Raw genomic sequence first — 24,488 nt, 5'->3', positions numbered from 1 at the left:
CTGTGGTAAAGTCTACTTTTAACTTGAGAAACCATCAAACTATTTCCCACAGGGGCTGCGCCACTTGACATTCCCATCAGCAGTGCACAAGACTTTGTTTCTCTGTGTCTTATTATTCATTCTGAATCGGCAACACCCCGCAGAATGTTGTCAGGGAACCTAGATACGTATTCTAGGGTCTCTATATTGATGTTTCTGCTGAATGACATTTATGTGTATGACAGTTCAACAGAGGCAGGGACTTTCTGTCCCAGCATGTGGCACAGTGATTTCCACATAATATATATCTAGTGAGCATCTGAAAAGTAGCCCAAAGGAACAAAAATACTCAAGAGATTGCTCCTTGGTCCCATCTGACTCATGACTCTCTATCATCAGATATAGATGAGTGCTCCAAGGCCTACAGTCCTTGTGGCCAGCTGTGTCATAACACACCAGGCTCTTACTCCTGTGGATGTGTTTACGGTCACCAGCTCTACAATGGCACCAGTTGTCGAGTTACAGGTGAGGTCTGACACCCTAAGCAAAGCCTAGCTCTTGCTCCATTCTTAGCAGTAATTATAGATAGAAATACTATGGGTGATGCACTTTAGGGTCTAGTATTAGAGAAGACTTTATTCTTTCCATAAAGAAGCTGCCATGAGCTTCTTTGGCTAATTTGAGTGTCAGTTGCTGTTATGTGTCTTTAAAATGACTTATTCTCTAGGCTATATGTCCAGGAGCTCCGGAGACCCCATTGATAAAATCTTAACCAGGTCTGTGCTTCTTTAAGGATGGGACCGTAGATTCATTTGCCTTCTGTGTATGAGGCATGGAGAGGACTTCTGTTTAGGGTTGGGGGAAGGGCTGAATTGCTGGAGTCCAGCTCCAGCAGGTCCGGGGCTCCCTGAAGGATGGACAGTGTCGGTGAAAGTGGGAGGGATGAGAGAGCCACAAGTTTCTTTCTGATCACCAGGCAGACATCTCTGCACTGACCTGAGAGTCAGCTTTATTTATGGTAAAAAATGTATGGGGAACAGCACAGAAGTGGCATTTGCCTTAAACAGTGATTTCTGATGACAAATTTCTTTAGCATGTAAAAATTTCCCAGGACATACGTTGGTAGAAGACTCATGCATAATCTTTATCAATAGTGATTGACGTAGGTGATTTAGATGCTTATCACATGGGGAAGGAAGGTATCTTTAGCATTTAAATACAAGACAATGTTTTTAGCACAGCAAAGGCAAAAGTTAGTTCTTTGTGAGCAAGGGTCAATAGCCTGTTTTCTTGAGGGGAAGTAAAACAGGTTTCTCAGGAAATGTAATATTTGCTCTCATAATCACAAAAGAATAAATTCCTATAATAAGTTCCTTCACAAGGTGCAATCAGCATATTTTAGAATAAGGGGACAAGTCACTTGTGATACCAATGAGCAAGGTGCCTTGGGGGGTTAGTACTCAAAAAATAATTGAGTGGGGGTAGACATCAGTTACCATCTGATGGTGGGAGGTTGTGCAAAACCTGCCTTAACCTCACAAGGAGTATTCTCAACTTAGTGAGTTCAGAAATGGCTCCCAACACTGAATCTGAAATCAAGAGGTTCCAAAGATTAGGTTAAATGTGTTGGAGTTCAGAGGATGAATTAAGAACTTAAGGTGGTCCGTCAGATCTCCTCTGGACCCACCTGAGTCCAGACATCAGAATAGGTGGGTTTCAGCAGGGAAGATGGGACAGCCTCTTTGGTTAAAAGAATGGCATGAAATAAGGTTTCAAAGGAATGTGCCACTACTTCTTTTCCAATTCTATTGCAGATGATACTGTTAAAATTCTTGTAGCAGCAGATCGAGAACTTGGTGTCCTGGATCAAAGAACAGGCATCTATGAGCCTCTCATCCCTACAAAATCGAGGCCTACTTCCATCGCATATGATCTTGAGAGAAGCATGTACTTTTGGGTGGATGAAGTCTTAAATGTGTTTGTCCTTGGGAAGCCAAACTCGGTTCCTCTCTATCCAGGTATATTTCTTGACGTGGAGAGCCCTATAGCTCCTTAAAGCCATATCGGCAGAGTATAAGCAGCCTGTGTTATTCATCTGGACATCTTCTGTGACTCCCTTGTGAATCATGAGTGTGTGTACAGTCCCAATTTGAGATAAGACTCTGTAATTTGGCTTTGGTGGAGCATACCTGGAGAATGAAGTCACTATTAAGCAGTCCAGAAAGTTTGGGGATGTGGGCTCCGGTCAAGGTTCATCTCCACTCTATCACTAGGTATGTGACTTTGAGCAAGTCGCTAACTCCTTTGAACCACCATCTGTTGCTTCACTGGGGAAGCGTGGGGATTAATCTAGAATTGGTACGTGTGCGCACATGCTTAGACTTGTCCTGGGCACCCAGAAATCCCCTGCGAGCAGTTAGGAGGTACAGTTCCTAACAATGCACCTGAGACCTCTGTAATAGATAGTACCCCAAACTGAGGTTGCGTTCTCTTAGATTTCTTGCTTCTGCTTCTGCTGAGATCTTTCTCTTTCCCTGCTGCATGCTGCATATTGGACAGGGCACATCTCTGGCCCTCCTTCCCCATGTTCTATTTGCCTCATTGTATAGTTTGAAATCAGAACCTGTAGACAAGTTCTGTCCAAATCTACAAGAATTAATGCTGTCTCCTGTATCCCTAGAATTTAAAATGGTGAACAGTATCTCTCTGGACTGGGCCACGGGACAGTTGTACTGGGCGAGCAGCTTCGCAAAAGTCATATGTGCTGGTCTAAGTGATGGCAGAGGCTATGTCAAAATCTTGGAAAAGGGTCTGGTGCCAGAGCAGCTAACTGTATTTCCAACAAAGAAGTAAGTAGTGTTTCTTTTAGAATATATCCCAGATCATCTGTTATTCTAGAAATTTTAGCTGATAAGAGAGCACTTCAACTTTTTCAACCTAGGTCTCATTTGCTCCAAACAACCCCGAATCTTGAGTTTAAAGCGTAAATTAGGAGGCCCAGCTTTTCAGTCTATTGAGTCTGGTGGCAGAAATCTCCTGCATTCTTAGCAGCACGATTCTGTACAGGAGAGCTAAGGGGACCTGGCTGGTGAGAAGAATTTCCGTGCAGGAAAGGGGATGGTGAACACCTTGCACTTTGGCTTTTCTCAGGTCCTTGTATTGGGTAAATCGTGGTGAGAGAGATATGAGAACTATAGAGACTGCAGGGATGGATGGCTCGGACAGGAAGGTGCTCGCAGTGGTAAACATGGAGGCGCCCGTAGGACTGACACTTGACCACGTGACCGGCAGGCTCTACTGGATCAGTGCCTATAAAGAGGTACTGGGGAGAGGTCGGGGAGAGAAGATAGACAGTCAATCCTGGGTCTTGGTACGACGGTGGGCAATGGCAAAGTTCCCAAGTCTTGCATCAACACTATGAAGTATTTTTGGCTGTGAAAACAGAAAGAAACAAGCTAGGATTGTACAGAATCTTTACGTAGAGTACAATGATATCAACATAGGTTGGGAGACTTAGTGTGACTTCCTTTTTATTTTTTTCCCTTAGCTTTATTTATTGAAAAAGAGAGAGAGAGAGAATGGGGAGGGGCAGAGAGAGAGGGAGAGAATCCCACACAAGCTACATGCTCAGTGCAGTCTGATGCAGGGCTCGGTCCCATTACTGTGAGATCATGACCTGAGCTGAAATCAAGAGTCAGATGCTTAACCGACTGAGCCACCCAGTGGCCCCTAGTGTGACTTTCTTAAACACTACAGTCAAACTTGGCACTGGTAGTATAGGTCATATTCTGTGTTGTACCTAGGATATAAAACCTTTTAAGATGGCAGACCACCTCCTTGAAAACACGTAGTTAAGTACTTAGTACTTACTTATACTCCTATTTTGAAGTCTTCATACTACAGTTGGTGTTATCTCATTTCTGGAAGCAACACACTTGACAGACCAGTATGACACAGCTGCCAAGAGCATAGGCTTGGGAGTCATTTTTTTTAAGACAATTTTTTTTTCAAAATAATCACAACACCCAGTATGTGGCTCAATTTCATAATCCTGAGAGCAAGAGTTTCATGCTGTACCAACAGAGCCAGCCAGATGCCCTGAGGAGTCATATTTTTAAGCCTATACATCAGCTGTGATTTTGCCAATTTATGGCAACTCTCTGGGCTCCCGTTGCCCTCTCTGAAAAGAGCTAGAATATTTTTCTTCAGAAGGGAGTTGAAGAATGTAGAGAAAGGACTTGGCACAACATTTGGATGCAGACAGTGTGTTGTACAAGTCACTACTGTAACTTATCTGTGACCCTGTTTGTGCAAGATGCAGTTGCACCACTGGGTTTGGCATTATCCTCTGTGAATCCCAAGATGATTTCATTTCTGTCAAGTTGATAGCTCGTGAAGATGTTAATCAGTGTCCATGAAAGAGGTGCACTGACCACGGCATCTCTTGCTAATGGTACCCTGCTCTCATGACTCTAACCCTTCAGTCCATAGAGACAGTCAATGTCGACGGCAGTGGGAGGCACACCTTTCCTGAGGTCTTCTTGGAAGGTGATGATCCAATAGGACTAGCTGTATTTGAGAACTCTTTCTTCTGGGCAAATAAAATACGGCTGTTTCGTACTTCACCCCACACCCCAAAGGAGAGAATGGTGCTGCTGAATGCTTCCATATCTGCTTTCTCTGTCCTGCACAAATCCCAACAGCCCAAAGGTACGTCAAGGGCTTGCTTTTGAAATGCTAATGAATCAGAATGTACACTAAACAGAAATGGTCTAAATTACTACCTTGGCCTGCTGATGGAACTTGCTACTTTTTTAGGCAGGGAAAATGTTCTGGATATCATTCCAGTCTTCCATAGGGCTCCTAAGTAAGAGGAACTGGGCAAAATCCTCACCTGGGAAACTCCTTCCAAGCATGTACTTGGTGCTTGTCCAAGTCCAATATAGCAACCAGATTCTTGAATTTCTGAAATACACAAAACAGGGTAATAAGCAGTTCACAGAAGGGCTAGTAATACCTTACTCATGGACACCTTAATTGTTGTTGACCTTAAGGTTTTATATTCTTGATAGAAAACTAAAGAAATCTCAATATCCTGTTTATGGAAGAAAAGGAGTTAAAAGCTTTTGTTAATCAGAAATTATATGTCAGATTCAACTCAGATAATGCTTCTTAATGGGTCTGAGAGACTAACCAAAGTACAGAGCTTAGATCTCTAGTTCTAAAGGAGTCCTTCCTATAAGCAAATTAGGCTTAACTTTGAGGGAGAAGATGATGGTGGTTGAAGCTTTATTGGCTTGAGCTTCACATGGATACATTAATTGCCAGTATCTGAAGGGGGATCATGGGAGTGTAAAGGTCAGCATGCCTAACTTAGAAGCAAAGGAGGCTACTGGGATCCCTCTAAAGGCAAAACTAATTTAACTCCCCTTGAGGCTTAAGTTTTGAACTAGTACATGGATAATCCTGAAATTGTATCTAACCTACTTCTCTTTTAAAATAGGCAGATACCCAGAATGTGCTCCAGGCTCCTGTAGCCACTTATGTCTCCTGTCCCCCGTCCACCCCAAGGGCTATAAGTGTGTTTGTCCAGAAGGAATGTTTCTTTTACCTTATGGTACATGTAGTGGTAAGTATGCTGGGTGAAATGGGCTTGCCTCAGGGAGGCACATTCCATGGTAGGCCTGGAAATAATGTAGCTTCTATTTTGGTATCAATCACTTTTACACTGACAACCTTACTTTGGTTACGTTTTATTATCAAAGATCTTGATTAGTTTTTTAATTGTGTTAAAAGTACATGACCTACAACTACCCATTTTAATTACTTCCAAGTGTACAGTTCAGTAGCATTAGGTACATTCATATTTTTGTGCAGCCCTTACTACCATCCATCTCCAGAACGTTCTCATCTTGCTAAACTGAAATTTTATATCCATTAAACAATAACTCCCCCATCCTCTCTTTGTCCTCCACCCCTGGACCCCCATTCTGCTTTCTGTCTGTATGAATTTGACTACTTTAGGAACCTCAGTAAGTGGAATTATACGGTATTTTCCCTTTTGCTGCTGACTTATTTCACTTAGCATACTACCTTAAAGGTTCATACACGTTGTAATATGTGTCTGGATTTCTTTTTATTTAAAAATGTTTTAATGTTTATTTTTGAAAGAGACAGAGACAGAGCATGAGTTAGGGAGGGACAGAGAGAGGGAAGGAGATACAGAATCCCAAGCAGGCTCCAGGCTCTGAGCTGTTAGCACAGAGCCCAACACAGGGCTTAAACTCGCAAGTCATGAGATCATGACCTGAGCCAAAGTAGGACGCTTAACCAACTGAGCCACCCAGGCACCCCCAGGATTTCTTTTTAAGGCTGAATAACAATCCATTTTATCTGTATTACATTTCATTTATCCATTCATCTGTCAATATATATTTGAATTAGATTGATTTTAAAGCAGTAAAACATAGCTTAAATCACTCAGTTTCACCTCCAAATTTAAGTTGTACAAGAAAGTAATCCTCTATAGTCTTACAACTATTGTGTGTTCTGACTTCTGTTTGTAAGCGGAGAGACTACTTCAATATTGTTAACATAAATTCTTCCTGTTGGTTTTAGTCTTTGAAATACTAAGGCTACCTGCTCCATTGAACCCCTGTATCCAAATTACTTTTCTCTAAAGAACATTGAGGCTTTAAGAAGAATACACGCTATAAGTATGTTCAGTTCTAACTGCCTTTAAAGAACACAATTCTCAGGCGTAGCCACTGAATGCACCCATGGTGTGTGTAACACACTGTTGTGCCAGGCTCAGGACTAGAGCTAAAGTTGAACATTATATATACAGTTAAATTCCCAAGCAACCTGTTTTTAAATGGGCAACTGAATTTGAAATTCTTTCTGCTAAGACTTGAGTGCCAAATGCAAGGACTCAAAGGTATTACTGGATGAAATGGGGCACCACCCCAGCCCTAATCCTCATACTTCAGCATGAGCCTTTCAGCAGAAATTCCAAAGGGTTAGTGCCTCAGGAAAGCAGAGCAATACTTCATTTGCCCAAATGGTTCTCTTCTCTAAGTAAGCTGGGGTATCCGGGTTGTATGTGTGCTTCAGAAGTGAACTTGATAAGACCACTTTCTAGGTGTACCTTGGCTGGAGGGATTGCTCCAGAAGGGAGCGTTGGGTTTACTTAGCAAATGGCCAAACAGTAAATCTCCACTTTCCCTTGGTAGAGTTAAAGCTGGTGTTTTCTTCTGGCAAACGTCTCTACTTGTTGAAAGTTGGTTTTATGGGAACTGCTCTAGAGCGGACCCTGGTTCAAGAGCACCCCAGGAACATCTATTTACTGGATATTGACTGGAAAAGAAACCTCATCTACTGGACAGAGGCCCAGGGACATCTCTTCTTCTCAACTGGCTATTCAGGAGAAAAGCGAGAGATTTGGACAGAGCATACAGGTAAGTTGAGTGGCTATTTTGGCTTCTCCTCTTTATTTTCTAGCTCTAAAATTAACTAGAGCCAAAAAAAAAAAATAAATCTACCTATTCCTAATCTGAATCCATCTTAGTGCCAAAGAATTTTTTTTTTAATTTTTAATGTTTTCTAGTTTTGAGAGAGAGAAAGTGTGAGCAGGGGCAGAGAGACAGAGGGAGACCCAGAATCTGAAGCAGACTCCAGGCTCTGAGCAGAAGTCGACACTTAACCCACTGAGCCACTCAGGCACCCCCAAAGAATAGTTTTAAACTAATTTAAATATGAAGTTATCAGAGTTACCCTTATACTTAGGAGAGCTGTGCAGACTGTTAAGAGGCTACCATGATTTGGGAAATTCTAGGGTCAGTGGCAAGTTTTTTGAAATTCTATTTTCCTGGCCTTAAGTTTGGGTAGGATAGAAATAGACCTCAAATCCTTCAGTTTTGCAATGCAAATTTTTTTCTTGCCCTAATTTAGAAGTGATTTGCAATACAGATTTCTGAGAGACTGAGCAAGATATTTTCAAGATATTTTCTTACCGTGGTAATATATACTTTCTCTTCTCTCCTACACTCCTGGGTGCTACACCCCAACCTTAGTGCTCCATGCTCCGCCTAAAGGCAAACATCTACTTTATAAAAGAGAACTGAGGCTAGAGCTCTAGGGTGAGTAATTTGATTTCCAAATGTGTCCTGGGTACTCTAAGTGCCAAGCCTTACTACCAGCAGTGCCATCCTGAGAGACACGCTCCTGGGCCGCCCTTCAGAGCAGTAGACTCTACTGCGTCCTGAGGCCACGCATAGTGCCTGGCACCTAGGGACCGCCAGTACCTGCCCTAGAGAACTTTCTGGAAAAAGTGAAGCAGGCAGCGACCTTGCAATACAGCTGACGGCTGTCTGAGGAAACTTGTGATCTTGAATTTATTCCCATTTAATTAAAACTGCCACCTTTGCTCCACTGGCTAATCTTAGCTAATAGGTTTCAGTGTCGCAATGATCATATCAAGGAGTATTAAGAGACTGGCAATTTCATTTGAGCTGGGTTCTAGTGTGGAAGATTGAGGCTTTGGGGTAGGTGACTCTGAAATTACAGAAAAAAATATAAATATATATGCTTTTTACCCTGATTACTGGCACGGAGTTCCTAAGACCTTTGTAACTTCCTGAGTGATAGATCAGACACAGTGCTCCAAAGTCTTTTGGAATTTTCTGGGTGATAGGAATAGCTTTGGTTTGAATGAGGCAACAACGCAAAATTGAATTTAAAGTCCATTTCTACGACTTAGGGCCGAAAAAAAAAATTAAAAACCTTATCACTGACCCTGGGAGGCTGGTAGCCAGAAATACCAAACCATGACTAGAAGCTTAGAGCTCCCAGCCCTACTCCGCATTCTCTGGAAGGGGTAGGGACTGGAGATGGAGTTGGTGATCAGTCATGCCTACGTGACGAGGCCTCCGGCCATGGGCTTGGAGGGAGGTAGACCTCATGTCTGAGGGAACAGAAGCTCCTGCTTGTGGGCCCTTCGCAGGTGGCCCTGTGAATCTCTTCATCTGGCTGTTCATTTGTATCCTGTATGTCACGGACCAACAAGGGTGTTTCCCTCGGTTCTGTGAGCCATGCAGCAAATGATCAAACTCGAGGGGGTTGTGGGAACCCCAATTTAGGGCCAGTGGGTCAGAGCGTGGGTGACAACCGGCACTGTGGTCAGCATCAGAAGCAGGGACATATTGGGATGGAGCCCTTACCCTGTGGGGTCTGATGCCAACTCCAGGTAGATAGTGTCAGAATTGAATTAAATTGTAGGATGTTCCTTTTTTTAAATAATGTTTTTTAAGTTTCTTTATTTTGAGAGAGGGGGAGGGGCAGAGAAGGAGAGAGAGGGAGAATCTCCAGCAGGTTCCACAACACTGTCAGTGTTGACATACTTATAGCGTGTCAGCCTGACGTGGGGGCTGAACCCGCAAAACCATGAGATCATGACCTGGGCTGAAACCAAGAATTGGACGCTCGACCAAGTCACTCAAGCACCCCTAAACTGTAGGACCTTCTTGTGTTTGTAGAATCGCTTGGCGTAGGGAAACCCCACACGTATCTGGAGCCACACGGGCATGTTTGTTCTGTACAGGGGCCGGAAGTTTGACAAAGCCAGGCCGGCCCTTCCTGGTGGGGGTCAGGCCTCTTACTACCTACCGAGGCCCGTTTGCAGACCTCAGGGACTCTTCACAACCCAGAGTTCAGCTTATCCTTACACCAAAGTGTACTAATATCAGAGTTTTCTCTTGAATGTGTTAACCCTATCCGATTGAAAAATTGAGGCTGGGAAACACTAAGCACTAATAAAAAATGGAAGGGCTCCAAAATTCTGTTTTAAGAAAGAGTGCGTGTCTTTAAGAACCTGTGTAGAATGGCTCAACGAACTTTCTGTAGTCCTGGCAACTGGGCTCAACCTTGAATCTGCACAGCTCCGGTTAAACCTAATGCCAGAGAGAGCACATCTTCTATGCAGAGGGCAGAGCCTGGCAGGAGAGCGAAGCTGAACCGGGTGGGGACAGTCTGTTCTTGCTAATGGGCCAGCCTTAAATCCCTTCTTTCCTGGAGTGACTTGAGGAATGTGGGGACAATTCTATGCATGTTTCTCTACATGAAAACGTGAGACTAGGGACATCTGAGTAGCTTAGTTGGTTAAGTGTCAGACTCTTGATTTTGGCTCAGGTTGTGATCTCATGGTTCATGAGTTCGAGCCCCACATCAGGCTCTGTTGCTGACAGTGCAGAGCCTGCTTGGGATTCACACACACTCTCTCTCTCTCTCTCTGCCCCTCTAGACCCAGTCCCACTCTCTTTCCCTCTAAATATAAGTAAATAAACTTAAAAAAAAAAAAGAAAATGTGAGGGGTAGTAAGATATGCTTCCAGTCTACACCCAGGAAGTGGGTAAAACTAAAACATAAAAACTGTGCGTATTGGCTTCACCATTCTAGTGCCACGCCCCAGTTCCATGCCTAGTCTGTCAACCTTCCTGGTAGTTACCATTTGAGTTTTTAAATATATCCCAGCATACCACTGGGTATTACATGAAGAACCAGTTCTCTGGAGGCTGGGCGATATGTGCATATGTACATTATATATGTTATAACACTGCTGATATCAAGGATGTAACATAATTTACAGATAACAAAATACACAACATTCTTTACTGTAAATTTCATATGGCCACGTGATTTTCAGATTGGCTACAGATCCAAGAATTCAGAATAAAAATGCAGTTTATGGTTGCAATTCAATCAAGATTTAACACAATCCAACTATGAATAAATGCTTGATTGCTATCTGATTTGGCAAAGAAGTCGAAGCCATCAGTGAGTGAATACAGTCCTCCTGTAATGTTGTTTGATACTTGTTTCTGTAAACAAGTGACAAGTGTAGCAATGAAGACTAATTGGAATTCGTTTATTGACATAAAGGACTCATTTGTGGAATTGGATAATAGTTTTCAAGTACTAAAAAAATATCTTCCCACTTTTTGTGGTATTTAAAATGTAATGGGTGGAGGCATGACATATGTAAGTTTAATTTGCAATGTTAACATCGGTCTCCACCACTTAAGTCCAGGCCAGGGGTTTTCAACCTCTTCCTAGAAAAGACCAGAAAGTAAATATCTTAGGCTGGTTGGGCACTCCACTGTTGCATCTGAAAAGGAGCCATAGACAACATGTACACGTAGGATGACTATGCTGTGCTCTTCTGAATTTATGAAAACAGACCGCAGGCTGGCATTGGCCCAAGTGCCGCTGTTTGCCAGTCCCTGGACTAGAAAACAAAACCTGAAACGAACCAGTCCCTGATTTGTAGTGTTTGCCAATTTCTCTGCTTGAAAATACTCCCACAATGCTAGATTTCAAGCTACCAATGTACTGTCACTTAACACGGGTGTGCAGTAACGAAACACAGGAAAGTAAGTGAGGAGTGTTTTAGTTGTGTTTCAAATATAATGAAACTTATGTTATTTAGTTTTAATAATGACTGTATTGGACAACAGATATGCAGCCCCCCCCACCCCTCCGCCCCCGGAACTTAACGACTGGCCGTTACAGGCTTGTGCAAACTAGCTCCAGCACACCGCTATACAATACTGGACAAAATGGGGCACCTGGGTGGTTCAGTCAGTTGAGCGTCCAAGTTCAACTCAGGTCATGATCTCACTGTTCGTGAGGTTGAGCCCCGTGTCAGGCTTGCTGCTATCAGCCTGTCAGCACAGAGCCCGTTTCCGATCCTCTACCCTCTTCTCTCTGCCCCTCACCTGCTTGCACTCTCCCAAAACGAAATACTAAAAAAAAAATGAAATAAAATACCAGACACTTTCCTAAGCTTGTGTACTAACTCTAATCCTCAACACTGGATTTGCAGAAACTGAGGCACAGAAATGAATGGATACCTTATTTTGGAAGGTGTTTCAAACAAGGCAATCTGACTTGCTAGCCTAATACTGCTCCTAACTTCGAAGCTCTGCTGCACCCTGGAGTAGATACTACCTAGTTTAGACCCAACTGTGCACCGATAGTGAGCGGGATGGAAATAGGGAGTGCTTTGTAGGTCAGTGTCCAGCTCTGTTACAGTCGAAAGCTAACACTTTGTGGCTTTTATTGACTTGGTGCCTATCAGGCCTGTGTCTTCTAGCTGTACGTTGCTGCACTATCCGTCCATCCTGCCAATGCCCTGTCATACCACTGTTGTGGTTTCCCTTCACTCAGTCTCTGCTTTCCTGTAGCAATTTCAGTCCTAGGCACTTGACATGTAATTGATGGCTTTTCATACTTAACCCATGAAGAGGGCTGTGAATCCAAAGTTGCAGACCTGTATTCAAATGTAAGTGTTGTCACGTAGGTATCTGACTCATAAAAGGCGGTGAATTTCTCCCTTACCAGCTGGTGGTAAGGGTCACATGAGCTCGTGCAACAGACAAGATGCTGGAACCAGGATAGGGATGATGGGACTCCTTATATGAACAAGACGTGTAGGCATGTTAGGGACCAGTCTTTGCATGCCAGTTGTTCTCCAGTTGGGTCCAGTTGAGTCCATCCTTGACTCGAAACTTAAGACCATGCATGAGTATATTTGAATGCCCTTTCTAATGGAAGTTACATTTTCTCTTTACAGTCTGCTCAGCAAACGTGGACATATCCACTGGGGACTTGTACTGGCTGCCCTGCGACAGAAGTACTATTCAGAAGACCAACGTTACTGGCCCAGACACACATACCCTCTACAGAACAGGCAGCATTATACTGCATCTTCTTCTCAACTGGCCAAAGAGAGTGATCTACTGGGTAGAAAGTGGGAAACACTTGCAAAGTATGGCCCTTGATGGCAAAAATAGACAGGAAGTGTGGATGGGCACCTGGACGGCAGATACCCATATGACCTTAGACCTTGGCTCATCTAGCATCCTCTGGACTGCCAAAGGGTCAGGTAGGTGCTCCACAAAGCAGCACAGTTGGACGAAGCTTGGGGTGGGAGGTGGTAAGAGAATCTTGTTTCAGCCTAAGGATTCCAGTCATTCTTAGAACTAGCTAGACCCAGGCTCAGATTCTGATTCTCCTATGTAAAGCTTGGACCCACGTCCCTTACCTCAAATTCAGTTTCATTGGTAAGTCTGGATTTTTGATGTAAAAGGTAGGAAACTTCAGAGCTCCTATATTTCATGACTTTTTGCCCAGAGGTTGCTTCTGTTTCTGTGAGGAGACGTAACAGAATGAGACTTCCATTGCAAATGAAGCAGAGATGCTTCAGCTATACCTGACCCCACACACAGCTTCTACCGCGCAGCCAACATTCATGGTCTTCTCACCTGGAAGCCATCTCCAGCAGCCGGTGATGTTATAGACTACAGGAGAAGCAATAGAGTCACACCTGACACTTCCACGTGGTGGATCATGCTTTCCTGGAGCTCTGAACACATCCTTGGACTATCTTTACAAAACTAAAACCTACAGAACTAGATAGGAAGAACCTGTACTTATTTTCAGTTGGGGTCATTGAACCTCAATCCAGAGGTACCCATGCCCCTCCCCCCACTTCCCCTGCTGTCACAGGTTGCATGTTCTCCATCAGCTTGTAACAACTTGACTCTTCCTTAGGGTTGCAAAGTCTGAGCCTCCTGAAAAATAGAACATACACTTTGAACAAGACCTGGAGTGACAGCATCATGGCGGCTCACGAGCCCTACCTGGTGACCATGCACCGAGGCGCCCTCCTGCTGTGGGACAGGAGGATGCCAGAGCCCTTCCCTGTGTCAAAAGAGCCATACGTGAGGAAAGTGATCATCCTGGCAGAGAATCAGCGAGTTTCAGGCGAGTCTTCCTCTGTGGGGTCATCCTTTGAAATCCACTTTACCTACCTCTTGTCAGTGTGTTTTCAGAGGACTTTGCCTTAGTGGTTGTCTCAACCCACAGTTCAGCAGGCCTACCCCCCCCCCCACCTGTCCTGGTCCTGGAAAAGTAAGACGCATTTCTCAATATTTGCTAAATGATCCAAGACACCGAGCAAACGCATAACAAACCCCTTAGTCTGGCCTTAAAGAGATCCATTTAATTTGTTCTGAGCCACTTTCCCAGACAGGTTTTGCCAAGGAACCCCCTTTCTCCGAGCGACAACATCTTGCAGCACCTCTTGTGCAAACCTGCTCTGGGGCTGTGGGTTCCAGAACAAGTGATCCTTCCCTGCTGTTGAAGCTGTACTTGTTCATGTCGCCCTGCCTAAGGCTGACTTACCTTTCTCTTTGCATATGCCTTTGGCCTGGAGCTTGAAAGTCTGATTCTGGATCTTGCAGCAGAAAAAGAAGAAATCCCTTCACAGGATTCAGGGGGCTCTGTCTGCAAAAGTGGCCGGAAGTCCAAAGGAAGGGTAGAAACAAGGAGAGACAGACTTTTTCTGTCTTCTATGTGCCCATTCCATAGAGATCTCTTCTCTCTCTCTCTCTCTCTGTCTGTCTGAACTGCCTTACTTTTTGATTCATTGGTTGGTTTAACCTGATTTTCAGGGCTAAGAAGCATTAGGCCTGGGAAACTATTTCTTAGGGAATAAAGTATGCCAAGAAAAGGTTAACCTTTTGGTAAAAATCCACCTTTGATTATTCTACAAGCGAATCTGTTAGGTTGGTGTGCTAATTCTTGAAAGTACTAATGGGTACCTTATAGTAGTGAATCTGAGACATTTCGAAGGGAGTGTCCACATTATGCTGGTCCCTGTCCCAGACCATGAGACGCTGTAGCAGGGAGCCAGACAGAACAAGTACCTATCTGCTGACACTTTATTTTTCATTCCTAGCATCTGACATAAGGCCGAGGGGGAAAAAAGTTAGTAGGTCTCAAAGGAGAAAGCAGTTTGCCCAAATCTGAAGCCATGAAACGATGGGCCATTGTAGCACATCTAATCTAAGGATCTAGGCTTTGAGTCCATTTCACTGTTTCTCCCTGTGAGGTGACAGACGGCAGCACTGCCCAGCCATGACGTGGTTTTGGAGGCAGGGGGACAGTAGAGGCCCATCTCTGTTGCTGAAACCTCAGGGACTGATTTGCTGAAGCAACTGTTCATTCTAGATCCTGAGTTTGAAGGGCCCGCCACCAGCGGCACCCCCATCCTTCCTCCAGCGCCCCCCCTGCTTTGCCCCCCATCCTCTGTCTTCTGTCGAAACGGGGAGGAATGCGTCTCTCTGGAGTACGTCTGCGATGGCAAACGGGACTGTCGGGATGGCTCAGATGAAGGGAACTGTTCCCACTTCTGCAACAGACCAGGTTTGTCACTGTCCCCTGTCTAGTCCCTTGTGCCGGGTGTGCGATTCAGCTCCGGGCACAGGGTGCGAGGTGCCATGTTTATTCTCATCACACTTGCTTTCTTGGGTGAATTGACATAGATAAAGGTCAGAGTCTGTTGGAACACGGATTCTGCCAGTATCCGTTTTATAACATCGAAGTCAAATGTTCTACCAGGTGTAATTCAACTAGTACTTCCTTGCTTCCTCATATTTGCTGAAGTGTTCCAGGATTTGCCTTTATAAAGGCTGAGCCATAAAGTGACCTAAATGGGCCACTTGCGACAGATTTGGTATCGTCCCAACAAGTGTTTAAAGTAACCAAACCAACAGGAGCCCTTATCACTTGAACAACTTAGTTCAGCTTGCTAATTTAGTTGACCTGAGTACTCTACGAAAGCTCACTCCTGGATTAGATGAGCTCTAAAGCTCAAACAGGATGCAGTCCATGTACCCCTCAAACTCCAGGACGAGGGGGCGTTCATCTAATTTTATTTTATTGTCTTATTTTTTACAATGTTTGTTTATTTATGAGAGAGAAAGAGCAAGAACGAGGGAGGGGCAGAGAGAAAAGTATAGAGAGAACCCCACGTAGGCTCTGTGCTATCTGCTCAGAGACTGATGCGAGACTCGAGCCCATAAGCCCTGTGATTGTGACTGGAGCTGAAATCGAGAGTCTGACACTTAACCAACTGAGCCACCCAGGCGCTCCAAGTGAATCTATTTTTAAGGTTTCAGTATGACTGAGGATACGATGAGAGCCTCTGGTCCTTTCCATTTTAGGAGTCTTCCGGTGTCTGAACGGAAACCGGTGCATTGAGGACAAGTACCACTGCGGTGGGGCTCAGCAGTGCTCCGATGGGTCCGACGAGCTGGGCTGCTGGGAGCCCGCTGAGGATTGTTCTCTGCGTTGTGACAACGGGACCCACTGTATTCCTAAGAGCTGGCTGTGTGACGGCCACCCAGACTGTTCTGACAGGAAAGATGAAGAAGGATGCGGTGAGTACCACGTTGACTCCCTTGGAGCATTTCAAAATGCCTGACGGTTGATTCTCCTTATCCGCGGCAGTTATATTCTAGAAAGTTGCCACAAACACTGAATAAACAGGTATCGCATCATTGCTTGTAGAAAAAATGCACGGTGACGTTTCAGAGAATCTCTCGCGATAATATTTTTGTCAACCAATCCATATGTAAGCTTGATTTAGGTATATTGCTGTTTAGAGACCACCTGATGTATTTTGTTGACTCATTAACATTGAAGTCAGAGCCAACAGCATGAGAGCTCATGCCTGAGAAAGCTTCTCTCACCCAGGTATTTTCTCTGTAAGGTCTATCATAGACTTCTTGCACTCACGCACGCTAGACTGCATTTCTGCACTACACTTGGGGGCCTAGTTAAACAGCAAAATCACCAAAAAGTACAAAAATGTGGGCAGTATGCCTAAACAGACAGCCTGTTTCCAGTGTATGGACTGAAACCAGAAACCGGAGCATTACCTTGTTTGATTGCAACTGGAAATGTGCATTAGGCAATGCAGATGTTTTGCTGCTTCGCGTCTGTGTAACGTTTTTTTTTTTTAAGTTTATTCACTTATTCTGAGAGAAACAGAGACCTTGTGAATGGGTGAGGGGAGAGAGAGAGGGAGGGAGAGGATCCCAAGCAGGCTCTGTGCTGTTAGTGCAGAGCCCAATGTGGGTCTTGAGCCTATGAAATCTCAAGATCATGTCCTGAGCCAAAACCAAGACTTAGACACGTAATCGACTGAGCCACCCAGGTGCCTCCATGTATGTGTATCGTCAGATGACCATAAAAGTGTGGGAGCACAGATCTGGGGAGGTGTTACAAATTTTGTGAGTAGGTGAATGTGCAAATAATCCAGAAATAACAAAGACGGACTGTACTTACCACAAAGTTAACAGACTAGGACAGAAGGTTCTGAGTTGGAGTGACATTGGTGATACTGCCGCAGAACTCCCCTCTTGGTGACAAGATTTCCATTAGTGGAAGACTCGTCTACTTGACAACATGTTTCTTGAGCTAGGATCTACCTCCTTGAAGATTTTAAGTTTGATTGTAGGTCTTCTCGTATGATGGGCCATCCTCATCTGTAGGTGTTAATTGCTTTTCCCTCTTTTTTTGAGGGATACACAGTCTTTTAGTCTTCCTAATGACTTGTTCCAAAGACCTTGATTGTGGGAATAGGGTAGAAGAGAGATTTTGGAGAATTAAAGTGGGCAGAAGAAGAAGCTGGTTGAGGTACCGTATTAGATTTGAACGTAGAGGTGACTGGGTAGCGAGATATATGACTGTACTTGCGCTTTTGTGAAGAAAATCAGGAGAAGGAACCCAAGGTATAATTTACTTTTCAATACATACTTATGCTTTTTCCTAACCCCTGGCCTTTTTTCTTGAACCAAGTCAAGCAACTTCTATCTGTAGGAACTGAGCCCAAGAACATAACATGTAGGGTATGTTGGATGTTGTGAGAGACTCTCTTTGCATGGAGGACATTAAGGTCCTGGAGGAGAGTCCTACTCCGTAGCCTATCCCAGTGTCCTTCCACATGTCGCCATCCCTGTGCCCTAATCTTTGTTATTCAAGACAGGATTTTTCTGGGCTAGCTTAGTAGGCCTTTTCTGACCTAACGCTGCTTGAACCACCTTTGAGGGCTGGGGTTGAGTTCCCAAGATGATAGTAGAGGACTGAGGAATCTTCAAAAACCATTTCTTTTGCCATCAAACTCCACATCTGGCTGAGTTCTTACCTTAAGTTCTCTTTTCCAGTTCGTGCCCAGTGCAGCACAGCTGAATTTCGATGCAAGAGCGGCCAGTGCATATCTAGTTTTCTGTGCTGTGATGGGAATCAAGACTGCCTGGACCACTCTGACGAAGATGGCTGTCCTGTTGCCTGGCCTCCGCGGTGCCCGTCAGGGAAGGTGAGGTGCCGGAGGAGTGGAGAGTGTGTGTCCACGGAGTGGCTATGTGACCATGACGTGGACTGCAAAGATGGAAGCGAGGAGAAGGTAGTGCACCCTTCTTCAGAAAAAACAGATTCCTCAGACCACCTGTGTGGCCCAGTAGGTTAAGTGCCTGACTCATAATTTTGGCTCAGCCCATGATCTCATGGTTTGTGAGTTTGAGCCCCATGTTGGGCTCTGTGATGACAGGGTGGAGCCTGCTTTGGATTCTCTCTCTCTCCCTTTCTCTCTGCCCACCCAAAATAAATATTAGAAAAAAAAAAAGCCCTTAGGGACACCTGGGTGGCTCAGTTGGTAAAGTGTCCTACTTCGGCTCAGGTCATGATCTCATGGTTCATGGGTTCAAGCCCTGCATTGGGTTCTGTGCTGATAGCTCGGAGCCTAAAGCCTGCTTCAGATTCTGTGTCTCCCTCTCTCTCTGCCCCTTTCCTGCTCATGCTGTCTCTGTCTCTCTCTCTTAAATAAGATTAAAAAAAAAAACTTAGAAGAGCAGATTCCTCCTCAAAACGGGAACATGTGCTTCCCTGTAGCAAACTTGAGAAAGCACAAGAGCAGAGAAGGCTCTCGTCCTTCCTGCCTAGGAAGCCATTGTAACTACATCGAAGTGTCCGAAGTGAGGTCTCTTGTGGAAAGACAAATGTTTAAGAGGTTTTTAATGTAGGTTTGCAAGAGTTAAGTCTTTTTTAAATTTTAATATTTTTATTTATTATTGAGAGACAGAGACAGACAGAGCATGAGCAGGGGAGGGGCAGAGAGAGGGGGAGGCACAGAATCTGAAGGAGGATCCAGGCTCTGAGCTAGCTGTCAGCACAGAGCCCGACGTGAACCCACAAACCACAAGATCATGACCTGAGCCAAAGTCGGAGGCTTAACCGACTGAGGTACCCAGGTGCCCTTAAGTGTTAGGTCTTAAAGGTTGTGGCTCAAATGTCCCACTCAGAGATGGGCTCTGAAGCTCCGCCCACCTGTCACCACAGAGGGCCCGGAAGCTGCCATGTTGTATGTGAGGGGCAGTCTGGCTTGAATCCTACAGTGCATGTTTGACCTTAGGAAAGTACTTACTCCTGAACTTTGTTTCCTCATCTGTCAAGTGGATGGAAGATATAGCTCCTAGTGCCTCAGGGACTGAGAATACATCTAAAGGTTCAGAGCTATAGCAGGTGCACAGATGTCCCCTCCCCTCCTTCAGTGCGTCCTGTCCCAGATCCGAGTGTTCAAGTCAGATTAGGTACAAGTTGGTGCTATAACTTTTAACCTGCTAGAGTGTGGTGTTGAAATGGAAAAAGATTTGTAAGGAGTTCCTAGAGCACATTCTTCTGTTCTTTTTTTTTTTACTTAAAAAATTTCAATATTTATATTTGAGAGAGAGAGAGGGAGAGACAGAGCACAAGCAGAGAGAGAGAGAGAGAGAGAGAATCTTAACCAGACTCCAGGCTCTGAACTGTCAGCACAGAACCTGATGTGGGGCCCAAACACAAACAGTGAGATCATGACTGGAGCCAAAGTTGACACTTAACCAACTGAACCGTCCAGGTGTTGCCATGCTTATGTTTCTTAAATGAAGACCTTTCTTCCCACTTCGCACCCAGGTTCAATTCACCTAGAACTCCTCGCCTAATGTCTGGCTACTGAAAGCATTTCCCCGAATTTTGGGGCTTTCTCTGGCCTCACTGCAGAGGGGACTTGAGGGTTGCCTTGTAACCCAGGCCTGTTCTCCCTCCAAGAACCCCTTCCTGGGCTCCAAATGCCAGTGTCGCTGACGGAACCACTGTGTCCGTAGGACTGTGATCCCCAGGAGCTTCGCTGTGGCTCCAGGCAGTGGTCCTGTGGCAGCAGAGAGCGGTGTGTTCCTGACACGTGGCGCTGTGACGGGCAGAGAGACTGCGGGGACGGCAGTGACGAGGCCGGGTGTAAGTGCCGGGGATGGGGCGGTGGGGGGGGGCTGTCATTGAGGGGAGGCAGTCAGCCTCAGGGGCACCTGCTGCTTGCTTCCTCTGGGCGTGAGAAGCCAGCTCGCAGGCAACCGTGGCAGGCCAGACATCTGTCCCCTTCCCAGAATGGAGGCGTCTAGGTCGCATGTCCCCGCTGCGGGAGGGGTTTTGGGGGGTCGGGGGCAGACCATGAAAGTAGAAAGTGCTCCTCTCCAGGCCCCCCCCCGAAGTGCCGGAGTTCTGAGTTCCAGTGCGGCTCCCGTGTCTGCCTTGACCTCCGCCTGGTGTGTGACGGGAAGGAGCACTGTCCTGACGGCTCCGACGAAGGCGGCCAGTGCGCTGGGTCGGCCTGCAGCTCCGCGCGGTGCTCCCACGCCTGCCACCCATCCCCACGTGGGCCCGTGAGTTCATGCAGCTCCTGTTTAGCCAAAGGAGTTTAGCAAAAGGGAGCGACTTACTCACCCCAGCCGTCCCTGGCTGCTCGTGAAGCTCTAAGTGTCACAAGGCAGAGCTGCCCCGATCCATCCTCTGAGGTCCCCTGAGTCCTTCCCGGCTCCTGCTCAGTCCTCTTGAGCTCCTTCCCCATGTCGTGTCCCCTGGAACCTCAGAACCCAGCCCGCAGAAACGATTGCCTGCGAGCTGTGAGCTCTGGGTGACATGTGGGACTGAGCCAGAAGTTTTGGAGGAAGTCCCTTCCATATGTGTATTTGGATGTGACCTGCCCTTAAGTTGAGGACAGCCTGTGCTCTGGTCTGGCATTATTAGTTGGCTGAGCATCATGAACTTGATTGGCTCTGATGGGCAAGTAGAAGAAAATGGTATTCTGATGTCTGATCATGGTACCGTCTCTGTAGGCAGACAGCAGGTTCAGTTAAGTCTCCGGGCCTCCTACTGATTCTGCTGGGATTCTAGGGTGTCCTGGACTGAACTTGGACCCCTTTGTTAATTCAGGAGCTGCAATGGTGGCAAGGGTGTGAGGTGTGCAGCCAGGTTGATAACACAGAGAGAATGACTCTCTTTAAAATGATGTTGGTTCTGGGGCATCCAGGTGGCTCAGTTGGTTAAGTGTTGGACTCTTGATTTTGGCTCTGGTCATGATCTCATAGTTTGTGAGATCGAGCTCCACATTGGGCTCTGTGCTGACAATGTGGAGCCTGCTTGGGATTCCCTCTCTCTCTGCCCCTCGCCAGCTCATTCTCTCTTTCCTCTCCCTCTCTCTCTCTGTCTCTGTCTCTCTCAAAAATAAATATTAAAAAATTTTTCAGTGAAGTTGGTTCTAAGAACTTTTTTGCTTTGAACTGTTGAAACTGAGTGTATCGTCATGTGCTTTTAATAGCAAGGTGAGGCCTTTTCATCAATGTTATGTGTCAGCGCCTTCAGGACATCTTCCTGTTTCTGAAACTCACTCAGGTGTGTGCTTGTGAGCAAGGCTTTGAGCTGGAGAGCGGCAGCCAAGCCTGCATGGATGTGGATGAGTGCCAGAGGCCAGGCGGCCAGCCTTGTAGTCAGACCTGTGTCAACACCGAGGGCTCCTACAGCTGCACCTGTCGCCCTGGCTACTCGCTGGAAACTGATGGCCACACATGTAAAGCAACAGGTAACCTGGAGCCCGGATGTCTCCTCAGCCCCAGATCAGGAGTGTCGAGGTTCTAAATCTTCCAGGAATGTGGATGCAAATCCTCTTTATCAAGTCCTAAATGCTCCCGCCTGCTTTCTGTCTGCAGAGCAGGATTAGCATGGTCCACACACCCCCTTTTTTTGTGTAACGGTTCCGGTAGGGTCAGAGCCTGAAGGTGTCTACGGATAAACATCCTTGTAACAGAACCACAACTCTGGCCTCAGTAGCCCCCTGTCAGCCTCACCCGAGTTAGAACGAGTGTCAAACATCCCTACAGGCACTTTGCTCCTGCCCACCTGTGCCCAAATCCTTAGCTAGAAATATTGTTTTCAATTTACGCCAGTCATGCCTTTCTTCTGAGTATCTCTGAACTGTGGGTATGAGCTCAAGCATAAGAACATGGAGGGCAGGGGCTCCGGGGTGGCTCAGTCAGTTAAGTTTCCGACTTCAGCTCAGGTCACAATCTCATGGTTCGTGGGTTCAAGCGCTGCATCGGACTCTGTGCTGACAGCTAGCTCAGAGCCTGGAGCCTGTTTCGGATTCTGTGTCTCCCTCTCTGACCCTCGCCTGCTCATGCTGTGTTTCTCTCTCAAAAATAAAGTAAAAACCTTAAAAAAATTTTTTTTAAAGAACATGGAGGGGAGAGCTACTCACACACCAGCAGGCTTGTGTGCCAGCCCTGTCAGTGAGAAGGCAAGGACCTCTTTGTTCTCTTCTTCCTTGGCCCGTGCTGGGCTCAGCGATCAAAGTCCTTAAGGCCGGGCTGAAAGTGGTTCTCATTTGGCAGGTACCGAACCAATCCTGCTCGTGGCAATTCAGTTCAGCCTGCTTCTCTATGGCTTGAGGAGCTTGAAGGAAGGTATCCTGGCAACTGTAGACAAGAATGTGGTGATTTCCTCGATTGACTATGACTTAGTGGAGCAGAAAGTCTTCTGGACGGATGTCGGTGCAGAAAGTATTGAGTGGATAAGTATGGACACCAAGAAGAAAGGGACGGTGGTGAAAGGTAGGTCCCCTTGTGTAGACTGCAGCCTGCCCTTGTGGATTGCACACAGCATGAAAAATAAATTGCCGTTAACATTCTAAACACTGATCTTATTAAATCTTCTTCACTGAAAGAGATCAAAGCCTGCTGATTGGCTGGAAATGGAAAGATGCTTTGTCACCCCAGAAGGCAGTGAGGGAAGCCCTTATTTCTAATGGTCGTCTTCCTCTATGAGTAGAACTTGGGAGTAGTTTAAAGATTTCTCTGATGGCGATGCATGTACTAGTAGGAAAATGGATGAACATGACACTCAAGTCTGATGCCTCTGAGCCAACACCTAGTAAAGGCTGTAATTCAACCTAGATTCACATGTTGAATGGCTTTCTCTCTTCAGGGATAAGGTCAGACTGTTTAGTGGTTGACTGGATTGGGAGGAATCTGTACTGGGTTGATGGGACAGCTGGCCAGATTTTGGCAATCCGGCTGACTGCTCTTTGGAGAGGAAAAAATGAGCACACAATTGTCCTGGATGATGACATGACGCAACCACGGTCTTTGGCTTTAGATCCCCTAAATGGGTGAGTCCAGGGGTCCCAAAGCCACTGAGGTCCTTTAGGTTTGTTATTCCTCTTTAGTTCTACCTTGATTATGTTTGCCCAACACAGAATGAGGGAGTAAAAACCTCTCTGACTTGGCTTTAGATCTTCTGGTGATGTCAGTCAACCACACACACACAGTCATTACAAAAGTTTCTGGTAAAAGTCCTTTACTTCAGTGAAGTGAGACATAGGAGTGCTCACTTGGTGGCCCACCTGTACTTTCTTCCGCTAAAATAATTCTCCATTCAGAGGCATTTTTTTTTTATGGCTTTAAATGGCAGGAGAAAGGAGAATGGAACTAGGGATAGTGTTTAATTTACACTAATGTGCTTGGTATAAGTGGGGGAAATGATTGTGTGTTCGGCTTGAATCCAGGTTCTTCCATCCAGAGTCCTTTCTCTGTGGAAAGGGCCAAGAACTTAGAGACCATGTTTCCTAGCTGTCAGAGCCAAGCCTTCATTGGGATGGCCATGTGTATCTCAAATGTAAGAACAAGACAGAGCAAAACTTGGGATCCAAAGGTGACCCATATTGAGTACCTCTGCTTTTCTCACCCTTTCAACACCTTCAACCAGGAATCTATTAACATGGTCCTCAGGAAATTGGCAATAGTTCCTGATGCATTTCATGGCTTCGACTGTGACTAAGAATAAGGTCTAAGGCACACATCTTCCCATAGAACTAGCCTACTTTCTTGCCCAGAGATCGGCAGGTTCTCTGGCTATTTTCTGGGCCCAGGAACTACTATATTTCTTGTCTTCTTCTGTAACTGTTGTGATATTTTATCTCCAACGAATGACTAAACAAACACTGGAAAATTTCAAGGGAAACTTTCTTTTACTGCTTCACAGCTTCATTTAAGGAATAGACCAAGTTTGAGGGGAAAAAAAATAATTGGGCTAGCAATCAGTGTTTTAAGGCATGAATGGATATTTTCTGTGAAGTAATACTTTAAAGCTGACTTTCATCTGCATAGGTTAATGTACTGGTCTGAAATCGGAGAAGAACCTCAAATAGAACAAGCCGGGATGGATGGTACCAGCAGAAAAGTACTCATCAGTCAAGGTCTTGGCTCACCAACCAGCATAGTGCTTGACCAGTTGAGTTGGAAGAT

At 45.5% G+C, this 24,488-nt stretch overlaps 1 protein-coding gene across 1 annotated transcript in view; it reads left to right on the top strand.

The window, feature by feature from the left end:
• Positions 1-21,825, top strand: part of LOC115300630 (very low-density lipoprotein receptor-like) — a 30,075-nt gene extending 8,250 nt beyond the window's left edge. The window contains exons 8-22 of the mRNA XM_029950155.1: positions 379-504; positions 1,794-1,997; positions 2,660-2,828; positions 3,130-3,298; positions 4,464-4,689; positions 5,483-5,608; positions 7,212-7,436; positions 12,608-12,919; positions 13,588-13,800; positions 15,049-15,243; positions 16,044-16,259; positions 18,048-18,199; positions 20,022-20,151; positions 20,389-20,573; positions 21,583-21,825. Coding sequence (XP_029806015.1) covers positions 379-504; positions 1,794-1,997; positions 2,660-2,828; positions 3,130-3,298; positions 4,464-4,689; positions 5,483-5,608; positions 7,212-7,436; positions 12,608-12,919; positions 13,588-13,800; positions 15,049-15,243; positions 16,044-16,259; positions 18,048-18,199; positions 20,022-20,151; positions 20,389-20,573; positions 21,583-21,825 — 2,891 coding nt within the window. The remainder of the gene's footprint in view (positions 1-378; positions 505-1,793; positions 1,998-2,659; positions 2,829-3,129; positions 3,299-4,463; positions 4,690-5,482; positions 5,609-7,211; positions 7,437-12,607; positions 12,920-13,587; positions 13,801-15,048; positions 15,244-16,043; positions 16,260-18,047; positions 18,200-20,021; positions 20,152-20,388; positions 20,574-21,582) is intronic.
• Positions 21,826-24,488: the final 2,663 nt, after the last annotated feature.

The sequence above is a fragment of the Suricata suricatta genome, chromosome 1 (assembly GCF_006229205.1).
Source record: "Suricata suricatta isolate VVHF042 chromosome 1, meerkat_22Aug2017_6uvM2_HiC, whole genome shotgun sequence".
Lineage (NCBI taxonomy): Eukaryota > Metazoa > Chordata > Mammalia > Carnivora > Herpestidae > Suricata > Suricata suricatta.
The sequence above is the reverse complement of the archived record's forward strand: the minus strand, read 5'-3'. Positions and strand labels throughout refer to the sequence as shown.